The 17503-nt window shown below is 44.2% G+C and overlaps 1 protein-coding gene across 1 annotated transcript in view; it reads right to left on the bottom strand.

Moving 5' to 3' along the window:
• Ccdc149 (coiled-coil domain containing 149) overlaps window positions 1-17503 on the bottom strand; it is a 98389-nt gene that overhangs the window by 53201 nt on the left and 27685 nt on the right. The window contains exons 2-3 of the mRNA XM_045161253.1: window positions 10175-10336; window positions 9333-9371 (exon numbers count right to left, since the gene is read on the bottom strand). Coding sequence (XP_045017188.1) covers window positions 9333-9371; window positions 10175-10336 — 201 coding nt within the window. The remainder of the gene's footprint in view (window positions 1-9332; window positions 9372-10174; window positions 10337-17503) is intronic.

Genomic DNA, 17503 nt, shown 5'->3' with positions numbered 1-17503 from the left:
CTCCCAAGTGCTGGGATTAAAGATGTGAGCCACCAAGGCCCAGCAGAAGGTCATGTTAATTAGATGTTTGGTCCATATAAATGGGCTGAAATGCATGGGTAACACTCCTGGCTCCTCTGGCCCTGTGGTCCTTTATTTCTCTCAGCCCTCTCTCTGATTCCCTACTTGAGGAGAACCTTCTTGGTCTGTCCTTACCCTTCAGGAAGTGGTGAGAATTTTTTTTTTTTTTTTTTTTTTTTGGCTTGGGCTCTCCTGTTTGCCTTAACTCTGGATCCCAACTCTCCCTAAAATAAATCTCATAATTTATAACTTATCTTCTCTATGTCTGTGTTTTCACTTCTTGATAAGCTGCACAAGGACCCAAAGTTGGGGTTCACAGGCCCAAATGTCTCCTACCTCTTTATGGAGATCTAAACACTCCCAGGACTAACCTTGCTTCAATGGGGGCTCAGGAGACTGCTCGGGTCAGTAAACAGCTTGCCCTGCAAGGGTGAGGGCCCAAGTTCTGACCCCCATCTCCCATGTAAATGCTGGGCAGGCTTGGCAATTCACTTGTAAATCAACACTCCTGAGGTAGAGACAGAAGATTCTCAGGGTGAGCTGACTAGTTATACCAGCTGAAACAGTAAATTCAAGTGTGAGACTCTGCCTCAGTAAATAAAGTGGGGAATGAGTGAGGATTACGCCTGACATCAACTTCTGGCCTCCACACACAAACTCATGGGCACACATACGTGTACATGTACACACATGTCTATAATTGCAAACATATTTCACACACAAAAAGATGTTCTAACATACCTAGATTAGTTATATATTTTTGTTGCTGTGACAAATACCAGATAAGCAGCCACTCATGGTATGAAGGGTTTGTTTTGGTTTACAGTTCCATCATGGTGGAGAAGGCAAATGGGCTGAGAGAAACACAAACAGTGGAGGCCCAGCTCATGAGGCTTCAGAGGACAAATCCAGAACTGGGCTAGAGGGAGTTCATGTTATGTGCTCTAAAGAAAAAAAATCTGGCTTTATTCTGCCCACAGCCTGCGAACCTGAATGGTGCGGAACTCAAAAGTAATGGACTATTAGCTTGGTGGAGGAAACAATGAGACAGGCAAGCATTCATGGCTCTTTGCTTCCTGACTGCGGATGGAATACGACCAGATGCTTCCTGTTCCTGGGGCCACACATTCGCCGCCATGCCTTCCCCGCCATGATGGGCTGTAACATTGAACTGTAAGCTGAAATCCTTACTTCCTGAAGTTGCTTCCGATCAGGTATTTGGTCACAACAGCTAGAAAGTAACTAGTAGCTTTCCCTTTACCCACTTATAAATCACAATAGGAGGTCAGAAGTAAACAAAAATAAAATGAGGTGGGAAGGAGGAATGGTAGGGATAGAAAGACTCAGAAAACAAATGTTTGACAAAAGCACTTTCTTTCATTTTTAAAAAAAGTTGTAATTTTTTTAAGGTGAAAGAGAAATACAGAGAGAGAGGGAGAGAGATTGAGAATTGGCACACCAGGGCCTCAGCCACTACAATGGAACTCCAGATGCTTGTGCCACCTAGTGGGCATGTGCAACCTTACACTTGCCTCACCTTTGTGTGTCTGGCTTATGTGGGATCTGGAGAGTAGAACATGGATCCTTTGGCTTTCCAGGCAAGCGTCTTAACTGCTAAGCCATCTCTCCAGCCCAACCAAAGCACTTTCTTGAGAAGAAAAAGGAAAAAGAGAGAGAGGAAGAAAGAGACGGAGGCCAGATTTAGAAAATGCTGTTCAACTATGGCATCAGGAAGTTCCACAGAGAAACTACAAGATTAAGCAAGAATACGTTAAAAAAAAAAAAAGGTTTGATGAAATATCAAGTGTTCTTGAGAAACATGACTGATAGCAAGTTTAATTGCAATTTCTACTCAGCTGCTTTGTCCAATGGAGACTTCTGTGTTCACACTGAAACTTGCTTAGCAAAGGCCTTGGTCTGTGGCTGCAACAGCTTTCTTGCAAGAAACAACCAAGGAGGACTTAGTGCATGCACAATTTTGGGATGCCTAAAGAGCCCTCAGCAGCCTCCCCCACCTGTATTTCTAGCACATGCCCTGGCACATGAGGCTGGAGGACTGTGGCTTAAATCCATGCTTGCTTAGTCTCAACTACAATGATCCTGCTCTGTGCCAGTTAGTGGCTCCCAGAACAGCTCCAGGAGTTTTAGACTTCCTGAGTCCAAATTTCCTCATCTGTGAATTGAGGGTTCTCCTGCACTGCTTGTGAAGATTTGAGGGGCTAGCAGCAGAGACACAGTGCTGAGATTGGGCTGCTGTTCTCATCGGGAGGGCTCAGAGCAGCTGGACCGGGCTTACCACCTAGCTTTCCTGGTGTGACTGGGAAGCTATGCCGCTCAAAGTGTTATGAAAGAAACATCTCAAAGCACTCGAGGTCTTTGAAGGAAGTTTTGGGTTCTGCACATCAAACCAGGACGCTTATACAAAGTCGTTCTGATTTGTGGGCATTGGGGACTAAAATAAGCTTGACCAAGAAAATTTTGCTACTGAAATAAAAGGCTCCCTCCCTCCCCCAAAGGGCCACTCTACATTCTGTTTTCCCCAGGGCTGTCATCCTCCGTGTGTCACTATATAAATAAGCCATTGCTTTGTAGAGGCAAGAAAGCGAAGACTCCCTGATGGACCAGGAGAGACGCCTCCCATGGAACTTCTGCTTGATATCAAACAACAAAAGATGAAGATCTTAAAGATGTGTCTGACTGTTTGCTCACGGAGTTTGCAGGCGGGTGGGGAGAGAAGAATGTGTCTCTGAGAGCCCCCGCAAAAATCCCATCTCCTAAGAAGATTAACCCAAGATCATCGAAATTCCCCCTTGTCTCCTTTTCCAGAACTGCTTGTTTAGCAAAAGAAAAATATTGAAAGGGCCGTGTGATATCTCTCCAGGATCTCTCGCCACGGTGCAAAGGGGTACGCTGTGTACAGTTCTGCCTGGAGTAATGGGGAGACATTTTCATTTCAATGTCCCATGAGAAGCTATTAGTGCAATCGCTGTTGTCACGATTTCTTCACAGCTTCTTTAACGGGTGATTTGCCATTGGAAATTAAGTTGTTTGAAAAAGGATTCCAAGCTCCGAAAGGAAACCTTGACAACTATATTCCTAAAGCTACAAGCGTGAAAGTTCAAGTCTGTCCTTTAAGGAGATTTAAAAGGGGTGGGGAGGGGGCTGGAGAGATGGCTTAGCGGTTAAGGCTTTTGCCTGCAAAGCCAAAGGACTCAGGTTCAATTCCACAGGACAAAATTACTTGGGGGCTAGTGGCTACCAGAAACAAGAACTGGCTTAGCTTAAAAACCCCAGCTCCATCTCTGGTTCTGTGCTAGTACTGGGCACAGAGCTCTGAAGAACCTAAAATGGCTGGACGAATGATGTTGACACTGGTTCTGCTCACACAGCCTAAGCCAGAACCGAAAACCTGAGCCGTGCCTTCACACTACACTCCAGGTAGTATTGATCCCATCTCTGCTCTACAAAGCTCCTATGTGGCCTGGTATGATCCCAGGAAACTGTAAAAGATCCGGTGTTTATCAAGCCCTTGTGACCAGACAGTGGACAGTATAAGAATGACCGCAGAAATTTCTCAGAGAAGCTTTAGGAAGATCTCTCACGACTATCTCCATTTGCTTAGAGAGGTCACAGAGCTGGGCTCAGATCACACAGCTAGCACGCAGAAGGACTGAATTTGAATGCATGCTGTCAGACACCATTATCTGGAGTGCTACAAAGACCAAGGCTGTGTTGCTGTTTTCTTGTACAGCTGAGAAGAACACTCACGCATTTGGAGTTCTCACATGCAGCCTACGGCTGAACTGCAGAGGGTCTGTGACCTGGTGAGACAGTAGGTAAATCTCATGGCTTTGAAAGGATTTGAGAAACATCTGTGATTTCCAAGAGAATGAGAACCACAGCTCTAGGGAAAAGGAAAGATGGAGGAGGTGTGACACAGGGTGGTCACAGCAATCTCTCCTTTCAAGTCAAGAAATGGACAGGGAAGCAAGAGTGAGAAAAGGTTCCAGACTCCTCTTCGGGAGTCAGAGATGCACGCGTGCGGTGGCTTCAGAGCCAATGGGCAGCAAGACCCTCAGTGGGCATTTTCTTTTCCAGTGGACCTCCAGGCTGCATCAGTTAGCCAGGCAGCCATGTCTGGTTGTGTCTCTTGCTGACATCAGGTACATTTGCTTGCACCTGGACAGGTGAATACATCACCTGCTGGTTCACCCTTGGGATCAATATGCAATGTAGTTTAGGAGACACCAGGTCAGGGTGTTTTTCCCTCAACTTCCTGTGTAGGAAAAAGTTTAGGAAACACATGTGCCTCTTGTTCCCCATAGTCACACCTATACCTGAAAGCTATCTGCTTTAGGCTACAGTTTCCTTGAAACCCTCACCTACAAACTGAAGTTTGCATTATCTTCTCCACATTGAGCTAATGAAGAGGGCATTTTACCACTGCCCACTAAAACATACACTTGCCCAAACTAATAGAGTATGGAAAATATAAGATATTTTAAAGGGCTAAGAGTCTTCTTTTTTCTTAACACCAAAAATAGTTCCTCCCACTAATAATTGAGACATTTTTTCCATTCCTTAGCCAGGATATTTCTTTGGGCTTTTTCCTCTTCTTTGCATTGATTAACATTTAACATCCTGTATATTTTAATGACTTTGTTTACTGCTGTCCTCAGTATCCTTACTAGAATTAAAACTGCACTATTTTATTCAAAAGAAGACAACTTGGGGAATGAAAAGATGCTTCCAAAAAAAAAAAAAAAAAAAAAAAAACTGATGCCGCACCAAGGAGTGAAAGAGATATTCGTGAGTCAACTGAGGGATCAATTCCTCAATGAGAACACAAGCTCAACAAGCTAGTGGGACTGGGTATTTTTTTTTTAACCTGCAGGACCTCCTGGTAAAAATCAGTGCTGGGAATGCATGCAAAGTGCTTGCTAGAAAATTCCTGAGTCCCACCAGTCCCTGAGTAGCTGGGAGTCCATGGCGGAGTTCAAGCCCCACTTCCTCACCAGTGAGTTGCCTGGCAGCTACTTGCCGTGCCACGTAATTTTCTTGGCCCCCATAAAACTTCTTTTACGCCCTGGTCATAGAGGAATAAAAATAACCAAGCTGACCTGCCTCACTTGACTGCTTAGGAACTAAAGAATGGGAAGGGCAGAGAAACATCACGATGTTTACCTATACTGAGCAATGTAATGAGCACTCTACACGTACCATCCATCTGAACCAGGATCCACACTGAGCACTGCACACGTACCATCCATCTGAACCAGGATCCACACTGAGCGCTGCACACGTACCATCCATCTGAACCAGGATCCACACTGAGCGCTGTACACGAACCATCCATCTGAACCAGGATCCACACTGAGCGCTGCACACGAACCATTCATCTGAACCAGGATCCACACTGAGCGCTGTACACGAACCATCCATCTGAACCAGGATCCACACTGAGCACTGCACACGTACCATCCATCTGAACCAGGATCCACACTGAGCACTGCACATGTACCATCCATCTGAACCAGGATCCACACTAAGCGCTGCACACGTACCATCCATCTGAACCAGGATCCACACTGAGCACTGCACACGTACCATCCATCTGAACCAGGATCCACACTGAGCGCTGCACACAAACCATCCATCTGAACCAGGATCCACACTGAGCGCTGCACACGTACCATCCATCTGTACCAGGATCCACATTGAGCGCTGCACACGAACCATCCATCTGAACCAGGATCCACACTGAGCGCTGCACACGTACCATCCATCTGAACCAGGATCCACACTGAGCACTGCACATGTACCATCCATCTGAACCAGGATCCACACTAAGCGCTGCACACGTACCATCCATCTGAACCAGGATCCACACTGAGCACTGCACACGTACCATCCATCTGAACCAGGATCCACACTGAGCGCTGCACACAAACCATCCATCTGAACCAGGATCCACACTGAGCGCTGCACACGTACCATCCATCTGTACCAGGATCCACATTGAGCGCTGCACACGAACCATCCATCTGAACCAGGATCCACACTGAGCACTGCATACGAACCATCCATCTGAACCAGGATCCACACTGAGCGCTGCACACGTACCATCCATCTGTACCAGGATCCACATTGAGCACTCCATACATACATCCCATCTGCTCTCACAGCCACTCTGTACCATGAACATTTCGTTTATTTCTCTACTTTATAGATTAGAAGCCCAAGGCTGACGCTCAGAGGCACCTTCCTTAGGCCACATAGTGAGTTTTGAGAACACCATTGCTGTTCCTTAACAGCCCATGTATCCCAAGGGGCTAATCTAAGGCACTGACTATGAGCTGTTCCCTGGTGTGTGCCATTAGACCAGGAGTGGGAAAGTGTCTCCCAGGAGTACTCCTAGCCTACAGTGAAGGACCTGTACTTCGTGGCTGCATTTCTGCCTTTCCTGCTCAGGGGATCAGCCATGGAGGAAGCTGTTCAGACAACAAGAGGAAGCTGATGGCAGGTTGTACAAAGGTAATGTTATCGAATAAATTCACGATGCCCAGCTGAGTTTCAATTTCAGATTACCAATGAATTATATTTGTGCTGTATACCTCCAGAATTGCACAGATGCAGGCTTTACTAACAAAGTATTCATTGGCGATCTGATTTCCAGTTTACCTTGCTATTCCATATTTTTCTTTGCTAAACAATATTTGAAGACAACTGCATGACTACTTTGTCAGATGGGTGACCTCACAGCCCAAAGCCAGCATTGTCTGGGAACCTCTCGTGATGTGAGATAAACTCTCAAGGGAATGGTGTTCTTTTCTGGACACACAGTTCATAACGTCCTACTTATACCTCAAGGCTCCTGTTTCATGAAGCAAATCAGTGATTCCAACCCAAGCAGGAAGACTGCCCAAGCCAAGTCCCCTTCACCATACTAAATCCCAAAGAGATGGAAACTAAATACCATATTAAAGGCTACATTGTCCATGTTTGACACCTTGAACTTGTATTTTTAGAACTGTAAGACTACAGCTTGACAGACTTACTGGGATTCATCAGATTCTCCTCAGCCAATGTAAATTTCTCATTATAAAGTCACAGAATGTGAATTCACTTAAAACTGTAAGACTCCTTCATGAATACTAACATACTCTGAAATCACAGCATAGATGACTGCTTATAGCCATCCAAAACACCCAGCAAGCTAAGATTGAGGTTTTTAGCATTTAAACGGTAATGCTAAACTTCCATGTAATTTTGTTTAGAAAAAAACATCAATTAGCTACATAGAAAAATTAGACTTCAGATAAAATATGGAACATTATAAACTAATCATATAGACCAGAAGGGAGTTAAGGCAGTGAGAAGCTTTGGATGGGTGGCTGTGGGACAGGTTGCTCTTCAAGGATAAAAGGGTGGGGGGTGTTGAATACTGTTCCCCAGCATCACAAATCTCTAGATAATTTGCCCATGGATTTTACACGCACATACCTGGTACATAAACAAGACATGATAGATACTGTTCACTGGTATGTATGATCAATGAACACAGGATGGCTGGTTAACCATGACAGCTGGGAATGGACACTTGCTGAAGTCCTGCCTATGGGCAGAGGCCTGTCATATCACTGAGTGCACCACCATTAACATCACCAAGCCCCAGGTCTAGAAAGACCTCTAGTTTGCAGCACAATGGTGAAGTTAAGGAGAAGTCTAACAAAGATACCTTAGGAAAAAGATTATTCTTTCATATTCATATAAATGGTGGTGAGTGTTTTGTATATATACATATATGTGTGTGTGTGTGTGTGTGTGTGTGTATGTACACATGACATATACAGAGGGAAAAATTAATATATAAATTAATAAGTTTAATGGAGAAAATATAGTATTTACTAGCATCAAAAGTCAAAACAAATTTAACAAATTCATATGCTCACTCTAATCATCTAACAAATTTAGATGCTCACTTTTATCAATTTAATGAAACAAATTTAACCAAATTTCAAGAGAACTTATGTGGGGATGTTAGAGAAGACTTGGTAAAATGTTTTTCAGTTTTATCTAGAAAAAAAAATCACAAATAAGGGCTGGGCAGATAGCTCAGCAGTCAAGTGTACTTTCTGTCCAAGAATGAAGGTCTGAGGGGGCTTGAGACCACTGGAGTTCAAATTCCTCAGCACCAATATAAACAGCTGTGTATGTCCCTACTCATTTGAAACCCTAGTCATGTGAGGAACAGAGACTGGAAAATTGCAGGGGCTCCCCAAAACCAGCAAGCTCTGGAATCAGTAAAAGACTCTGCCTCAAGGAAAAGCATACAGTGAGTGATGGAGATGGAATCCAGAGACCGTCATGGCCTCTGCAGATATGCACATGACACTGCATCTGTATCATATCTCTCTCTCTCTCTCTCTCTCTCTCTCTCTCTCTCTCTCTCTCTCTCTCTCTCTTTCACACACACACACACACACACACACACACACACACACAAGCATTAGAAAATATGGGCCATCTGCAAAGAAAGTGCAAAGGGAAGGAGGCTGGCCCAAATGATATGAAAAGGAGGAAAAGATGATAATATCAAAATTAAAGATAGACTAATTGAAAGGGGGAGGAGATATGATGGATGGATTTGTGAGGGGGAAAGTGGGGAAAGGGAGGGAATTATCATGGTTGATTGTCTATAATTATGGAAGCTGTTAATAAAAAAGTTTTTAAAAATGACCTGAAAAATAAAAAGTACTGTAAGGCAAAACCAACTACAATGAGGTGGTGTGATCACAGGGCAGTGCAGGAAGCTCAAGGAACAAGTCAGAAAGTTCAAGAACAGAGGCATGCACATGTGAGGAAGTTAGGAAACAGATTAGTCAGCGAACAGTGTTGGCTACCACGCAGAGAGGAAATGTGAATGGCCATGGACTGTGGTGACAGGCATCTTTCACGTCTGAAGTGGGGGATCAGAACAGTGCACTTCTACCAACTAACAAGGAGCTGTTGCCTCAACTCCCACATTCCCAGAAGAGTTCCCAGAGCAAGGGGACACAGGCAGCTGGAGGTTTCCCCACACCCACCTGTGCTATATTCCCTTCCACTAGGCCTGACTTCTCCATAAGCCCCTGCTCTCCCATTCCATTCCTCTAAAGTACAAAGTATTCTGGGAAAACTCTGTATGTTTGGGGATCCCCTGATTCTTCCAATGATGGTAAGGCAAGTCATCCCAATGTGACAGTCACGAGAACATCAGAAATGAACCTTACCTGTTTCCGTTTCTCAGGGGGAAGTGCTGGATCTCCATCCTATGAGGATACAAGTATTATATTTCACTTTTTCAAAATAAGTGATGTGTAGAATCTCACAACCAACATCTCTATCCCCATGTGGACCAAACTATGAATCTCAATTCAAACCTGTCCCCTCCACCTTGCAACTAATGCTGGGCACTGACTGCCCTTACAACAACTGCCTACTGAACGAGAATCATTTGAGGGGAACCCCTAGGGAATAAGCTCCAACTAAGAACAAATGTGTGTTTTCTAAAACGATGTGACTATAAAAAAAATCCAGATCAATCCAAATTATGTTTGAGCAGAGCCCAAACTAAAATAATGTTTCCTCTGCTTTACATCCTGCTTATAAGTAGAACCAAAGCACAGTGACTACACACACACACACACATGCACATACACATGCTTAAGTATCCTTTGTGGTAGAACACTGAAGGAGGGCAATGGGATTTACTCAAAATAAATGATTATTAACTGAGAATTTCCAGTCTTAAGAGTTGATTCCTCTCTTGGGAATAAAATTCTTTCAGTTGCATAAGCAAATGCTCATTAAACAAGTAACATTTTGTACTGTTGCTGTGCTTTGATTAACTTCATGGGGCATGTTACTGCATGAGACAGGTTCTCATGTAGCTCAGGCTGGCCTCAAACTATGTAGCAGAGGGTGACCTTGAACTCTTGATCTTCCTGCCTCCACCTCCCAAGGCTTATACCACCATACCTGGCTGATTTTGAACTGTGCAGATGGGATCATTTTGTATTTCTGTCTTCACTGAGGGCCCAGGACACTCACCATGCACCAGCGTTGTACTTACGATCAGTTCTCGGAACTTCTTCTTCAGGGCCTGGTGGCGCTCCCGCAGCTGATTGGCCATGAGTTTGTACTGGTCCCTCTCCTGCTGGCAGGTGTCCAGCTCCTTGGAGAGGATCAGCAGGGCCTCCTTCTTGCTCTCCAGCTTCCTTTTACAGACCAGGTACTGAAGAGCAAACAGCCACTGGTCAGAAAGGGCCCTTGAGCCTCTATCCATACACAGGATCGTTTTGAACATTTAGGAATAATGTGCCTGAAGACTCCTGTCAGTGAGGCACACAGACAGGTGGCACAGGGTCTCTCAAGACAGAACCAATCCCTGCGTGTCCATGAACTTTCACACACTGTGACAGATAAAATAACTTAAGTGGGGACCTAGAGACATGGCTTAACAGTTAAGGCGCTTGCCTGCAAAGCCAAAGGACCCAGGTTTGATTCCCTAGGACCCACGTAAGCCAGATGCACATGGTGGCGCATGCATCTGGAATACATTTGCAGTGGCTGGAGGCCCTGGTGTGCCCATTCGCTCTCTCTGTCTGCCTCCCTCCCTTCCTCTCTCCCTCCCTCTCTCCCTTCCTCCCTCCCTGTCTCCAGTAAATAAATAAAAATAAAAACTTAAAAAAAAAACTTACCTGGCAAAAAAGTGGAAAAGCAGAATTTTAAAACTTACACAGTTAGAAAAATAGAAATCTAGGCTCCAATTTCATTTTAAAAAGGTGTACAAATTCATATATATATCATCTTATTAAAACTTTAAAATATATATATATATAGCATCTCATTAAACTCATAAAAAATCTTATACAAAAGAATGTTTAATGAAAACTTCATCAACATATTGATAGCAATGCTCACTTCTTTGCGTGTGCATGCGTGTGTTGTGTGGTGGACGCACAGGGATGAGCCACGTTGCACCCGTGAGCTCCAGCCACAGGTGTCCTGGCCCAGCACGCTGCCACCGTCCCTAATAAGCCGGAGTTTCATACTGAGCCTGGAGCCCCAATGATTCTCCCTCTGGTCTCCACTCTCCTACAGGCCTGGGGCTACAGACAGATGTGGCCATGCCCGCTGTTTGTGGGTCCTAGGGATCGAGCTGAGAGGTCTCTCAGGCTTTCATGGATGCAGCCGAAGTGCTTTGCACTGCTGAGCATCTTTCAGTAACAAGGATCTCTCAGCACTAAGTTTTTAGAGTTTTATTTATGCTTTTCTGTGTTTTCTAAATTTTTGAGGATAAACTCCTATGGCTTCTATCATTTTACAAATACCCCCAATGTTATTAAAATATTTAATTGAACCATAAATCACTGTACTAGATTGCTCCTGTCTATGAAACCCAGCAGTCATTTCTCCCCTTGAGAATTTGTTCACTAACTCAGCATTGATATGTACAACTTTTTCTATGATTCAAATGTGGGTACCCATCCATCACTCGGAGACCAATTTTAGGAGGTAAGTATTTTAGTGACACTTTGAATTCTCTCCAGTCAGGTACCTAGATGGAAATCTTGCCTTCAATGATAGCTCTGCTTTATAGATGTTTCTCCCTACTATCCTGTACCAAAAGCCAAGCCCACCCAGCAGTCACCCAACATAGTGACCAGTGTGAGCCCAGCAAGGACTCTCTACTTCCATTTGGATATATTACAGTTCCTGGTGTTATTCACATATGTGAAATGTGGCACTAAATACCTTTTGAATTTTCCCCATAAAAGGCCAAATTCTGAGCATTCATGAAAACAATTTATAGTTTCATTATACATCCTGACATGGGTGCTTTGTCATTATGGACGCTCACACAAAGCAGAAAGACAACGAGTGCTCCTATACCATTTGAGTCAATGCTCTTTTATGGATAAAAAGCATTACTCATATATAGTGCTTGCTCAGAACTGACTTTGTTAAGTTCAATTTCAAATAAATGAAAGGGGAAAAAAAGAGAGTCTTGTGCATTAGCACATTTTTTTCTTTAACAAAAAGTAATTGCTTAGTTTCAAAAACAAAAGGGAAAGAAAAGGCATTCTGAGGCGGATTTCAGTTCCAAGAGAGGACACTTCACCTTGGATGAATTTTATTCCTGGCAGCAATGAGGTTGGCGCTGCCGTAAAATGCCCTGGATTTTGAGACTTTCACACCGCCTTCATGGTGGCAAAATGGCTCTGTTGCTACGGTGATTTCTCAAGAGTAAAATCCCCAATGAGTAAATATCAGAAGAGAGTGGCTGGAACCCTTAAGCTGTGGTGTCCTGAGGGACGTATTGAGATTTCACAGGCAAGAGTATCATTTATACACAATTTAACCGATCTGCCCTTGTCCTGTTTTTCCACAATCAGCAGCCTCCTCCATTGTTGTCAGGGCTACGGGATGGACACTTTGCTCCTTTCAATTTATCGAATTTATACCCGAGGCTCCAGAGATGTTCACACCTTTTAATATGGAGAAGAAAATCCCAATGGTATGGAGACAGCATATGTTGCAGGAGGCAAGCTTAGATGGGACAGCTTTCCGGTGAAGGAGATGGATAAGGGCCACATCTCACTGGCAAAGTAGAAATACAAGTTCCCTGAGAAATCTGCTAGGATGTAAGACAAAAGGCATTTGCCTCTCAAGTCACAATTCAGGTGAAAAGCTGTGAAGACCTTGCTTTGGTTCTACAGAACCTTTTAGAAACCTGGTATAGAAGTCTCCACTTAGCCACAGTGGGCAAATTTGAGAAGCAGAGCCCTGTACTTTCATCACAAGCACATGAACATGACAACTACACTTTCCATCAAAAGGCAAGAAAATGGGCTAGAGAGATGGCTTAGTGGTTTAGGCGCTTGCCTGTGAAGCCTAAGGACCCACGTTCAAGTCTCCAGATCCCATGTAAGCCAGACATACAAAGATGAGGCAAGCGCAAGGTCACATATGCCCACTTGTTGGCGCATGTGTCAGGACTTCAATTGTAGTGGCTGAGGCCTTGGCATGCCAATTCTCTCTCTCTCTCTCTCAAATAAACTATAAAAAAAAAAGGCAAGAAAACACATGCAATTGGTATAGAAAATGAAGCCATACAAAGGAAAGAAGAGTCTTGCAAAGTCATTGTGGGGCTGGTCTTTCTTCTATTTGTTAGGGGTTAGAGCGCTGATTGTCAAAATTTGCATTGAAAGTTATTTGGGGGCTGGAGAGATGACTCTGTGGTTAAAACATTTGCCTTCAAAGCCTAAGGACCCAGGTTCAATTTTCTAGTACCCACATAAGCCATATGCACAAAGTTACACACACATCTGGAGTTCGTTTGCAGTGGCTAGTGGCCCTGGTGTGTCCATTCATATCCTCTCTCTCTCTCTCTCTCTCTCTCTCTCTCTCTCCTTGGAAATAAATAAATAATTTTTTTTAATTTTTTTTTAAATTTTTTTATTTATTTATTTGAGAGCGACAGACACAGAGAGAAAGACAGATAGAGGGAGAGAGAGAGAGAATGGGCAGGCCAGGGCTTCCAGCCTCTGCAAACGAACTCCAGACGCGTGCGCCCCCTTGTGCATCTGGCTAACGTGGGACCTGGGGAACCGAGCCTCGAACCGGGGTCCTTAGGCTTCACAGGCAAGCGCTCAACTGCTAAGCCATCTCTCCAGCCCAATAAATAATTTTTTTGAAGAAAGTTATTTGCTTTGGAACTGGAGAGATGACTCAGAGGTTAAAGGTGCCTGCTTGTAAAACCTGACCACCCAGGTTTGATTCCTCAGTACTCAAGTAAAGCCACAGGCACAAAGTGGTGCATGCATCTAGAGCTCGTCTGCAGTGGCAGGAGGCTCTGGTATGCCTATACTAACTCTATCTCTCTCTCTCTCTCAGTTTCTCAAATATATATGTGTATTATGTATGTATATATAGTTGTTGTTGTTGTTTTCGAGGTAGGGTCTCACTCTGGTCCAGGCTGACCTGGAATTAACTATGTAGTCCCAGGGTGTCCTCGAACTCTCTGCCATCCTCCTACCTCTGCCTACCAAGTGCTGGGATGAAAGGCATGCGCCACCACACCCTGCTAAAAAATTGTTTTAAGAAGAAAGTGACTTGCTTTTGTCTGGAGGATCAACCAAAGCCAAAGAGTCACTTAGAACTGAGCACAAGTGGAGCTAACAGCCTCCTAGACAGTCACTGGCATCCAGACAGCACTGTATGACCTTGAAACAAGCTCTGCAGTGTGAAGATGCTCTAGTTCTGTGCACTGTTTGTTACTGAAGCATCACTCGGCCCTTCCTGACTAATATAGCCCATATGAAAGAAAGTGGGGCTAGCCAGGCATGGTGGCGCACGCCTTTCATCCCAACAATCGGGAGGCAGAGACGGGAGGATCGCTGTGAGTTTGAGGCCACCCTGAGACTACAGAGTGAATTCCAGGTCAGCCTGGGCTAGAGTGAGACCCTACCTCGAAAAAAAAAAAAAAAATAAGGTGGGGCTGATGGAGATGGTCCTTGACTTCCTGTGACTATGTGATGTGTCACAAAAATGAAGAGGATCAACGTTACCAGTGTCCTTAAGACTACTCATAAGGACGAAACAGACTTTTGTGACAAGTGCTTTCTAAGTATGATTCCTCTAATTCTCAAGACAACACAATGATGTTATGGTGTTATCATCAATTATTTTTTTAGGGAGGGTTTTTCTATATAGCTCAGAATTGCCTCAAACTCACTGTGTAGCTCAGGCTGGCCTTCAGTTATCCCCTTGTTTGGACAACCTGAGTACCAGGATGACAGGGCTTGAATATAATGTGCCAAAAGTTTGGAAGAACCAAAATGTGAATGCAGATCTTTACTAGGCCAATCCTGGGAAACCCCAATTTCTGATAAAACAAGTAAAATATATCAGTGTACTCATGGAGCTGTTTAGTACATCTATCTGGAACATGGGCACTAGAGAAAGGGCAGTGGAAGTCAGCTTTGTCCTACCAAACCCTGAAAAGCAGAAAATACATGTTTTGGTTATTAATGCTAAAGCTAGTACCTTTAACTCCTTTTTTACTCAGTTATACGACATGTAGAAAAATATAAAAGAATAAACTAAAAGAAACTACAAACCTTCCTCCCTCTGCACCCTGTGAGGAGCCAACTAGCAACAAGGTTTGGCTCTACTTGCAAAAACGAGATAGAACTGACTTTGGAAAGAAGCCAGAGGACCTGGTTCTCAGATAGTTTAACCCTAATGTCAGTTCCCTATGAGCTGCAGCTGGTCTCAGTCACTCCCTCAACCGTCACTTTGTGTGTGTCTTTTGCGTGGTGGGCCCTGACTTAGGTGTCAGTCCCCTGAAAGGGATCATCGGTCCTGCTGAACTCAAAAGGCTAGAAGACAAAATTCCATTCCTGTTATCATAACTCCTGAACAACCAGGTGTGGTAGTGCATGTCTTAATCCCAGCACTTTGGAGGCTGAGGTAGAAGGATTTCCATCAGTTTGAGGCCAGCCTGGACTATAGAGCGAGTTCCAGGTCAGCCTGGGCTACAGTGACAGTGACATCCTACCTTTAAAAAAAATTCCCAAAGTTTTGAGACTGAATGGTTTTCCAATCTGGTTTGTGGTCAGAGCTAATGTGAGAGGTGATAATCTTTATCCCAGGGTGGGTTGGAGAAAAATCAACATGCTTGGTCACTGGCTGCCACCCGAAATGCTGCGGGGGAGGCAGGGAATATGAGGCATGCATGTCCCACTGCCTGGTCGATCCCCAAACTCTGACTGTGAAGCAAGCACATCTGGGGCAGTGGATGTAGGTTTGAAATATGGCATTTATTTGAAAAGCATCCTTGCAAATCACTACATAGTCTTAATCACATGTGTGGAACTAAATCAACCTTTTCTCAAACAGTATTTAGCCAAAATACTAAGCGTTCACAATGTATATTAAGGGCAGGAGAGATGGTACAATGGTTAAAGGTGCTTGCTTGCAAAGCCTGAGAGCCCAGGCTCAATTCTCCTGTACTTAAGTAAAGCCAGACGCACAAAGTGGCACATGGATCTGGAGTTTGTGTTTGTAGCAGCAGGAGGCCTTTGTGTTCACAGTCTTTCTCTTTTCTCTCTCAAATAAATATGTTTTTAAAAATGAATACTAAATACATGAAGTCTTCAAGTTGCCATTGGCTATGTACCCCTTTCATAGGCTCTTATTTTCTTCATCTAGAATTAGCCTCAAATGCTGGAGTTGGGATAAACCTCACAGGCAACCCAAGCAATTCATCCAATTGTAGGCAGTAAGGTTCCTGTCTACCAGAATATTTCATAACAGTGTTTGCAAATTGTGAGTCATGATACATTAGTCTGGGTAGTGAAATCAACTCACTTGTAACTCTCATTTTCTTCGAGGGGGGAAAAAAAGATACAAGGCAGAGAAGAAACTACCAGAGTGTATCCCATGCCGAAAGGTATTAGGAATAAGGTACCCCGTTTTGTAGGCAGCTAGTCAGGGTTACAAATCACAAAAGAAGAAACAGCTATCTTATGGCCTGACAGAGACAGTGAGCACAGAGTATATAATAGGTCCAGAAAGCAGGCTGGGAACCAAAATCCCAAAAGCCCTCACTTCCGAAAGGTCAAAATCCCTGACTTCTGATGACTTCCCAGGATGCTGGCTGGAGAGGGCAACCAGTTCTCTGTCTAACCCCTTAGCTTATCAGGAGCACCTTGCATACTCTCAAAGTCACCAATCTAATCTACCCCAATTTGTGCATAATTTCTATGGCCAAGGCACTAAAACCCCCTGATCCCAGTCACTAACTGGCTATCCTGTGTGAGCCCTCCCAGGTGGGAGCTCCTCCCTTGCCTACAGTGCATGCTTTATGTCCTTGCAGAGCACGTTGACTCTACCCTTCTATTGTGTCTGCATTGTGTCATTCTTCATGGGTTGGGAGACAAGAAGTGGAGAGCCACTGGCTTGGGAAATTTTCATGACCTTTGAGTATCTGCACTCTGACCCCTAAGCCAAGCCCATCCCAGAGCAGAGAAAGGCTCTATTGTCAAAACTGGTAACATAACCAAAAGGGCAAGTACTGTCTCATGAAACTTTCTTTATGAATATGTGTGTGGGAGGGGTTGGGAAAATGGCTCAGTGGTTAAAGACACTTTTTTTTTTTTTTTTTGCAAAGCCTGCTGGCCTGGGTTCAATTCCCCAACAGCCATGTAAAGTCAGAAGGAAAATCCTGAAAGCATCAGTCATCTTGAAGGCACCTGTGACATTGGGAGGTGGAGCCTAGAGAATCTGAAGTCGCTGACCGGACAACGAGTCTGTCCTTCCTGGCAGTCTGCAGCAGCAAAAGACCTGTCTCAAAGAAGGCGGGGCACAGACCCCTTGAAATTGTCTTCTGACT

Source organism: Jaculus jaculus, chromosome 11 (genome assembly GCF_020740685.1).
Source record: "Jaculus jaculus isolate mJacJac1 chromosome 11, mJacJac1.mat.Y.cur, whole genome shotgun sequence".
In the NCBI taxonomy this organism is placed as follows: domain Eukaryota; kingdom Metazoa; phylum Chordata; class Mammalia; order Rodentia; family Dipodidae; genus Jaculus; species Jaculus jaculus.
Note: the sequence above shows the minus strand (reverse complement) of the source record. Positions and strands in the feature narration are given on the sequence as shown.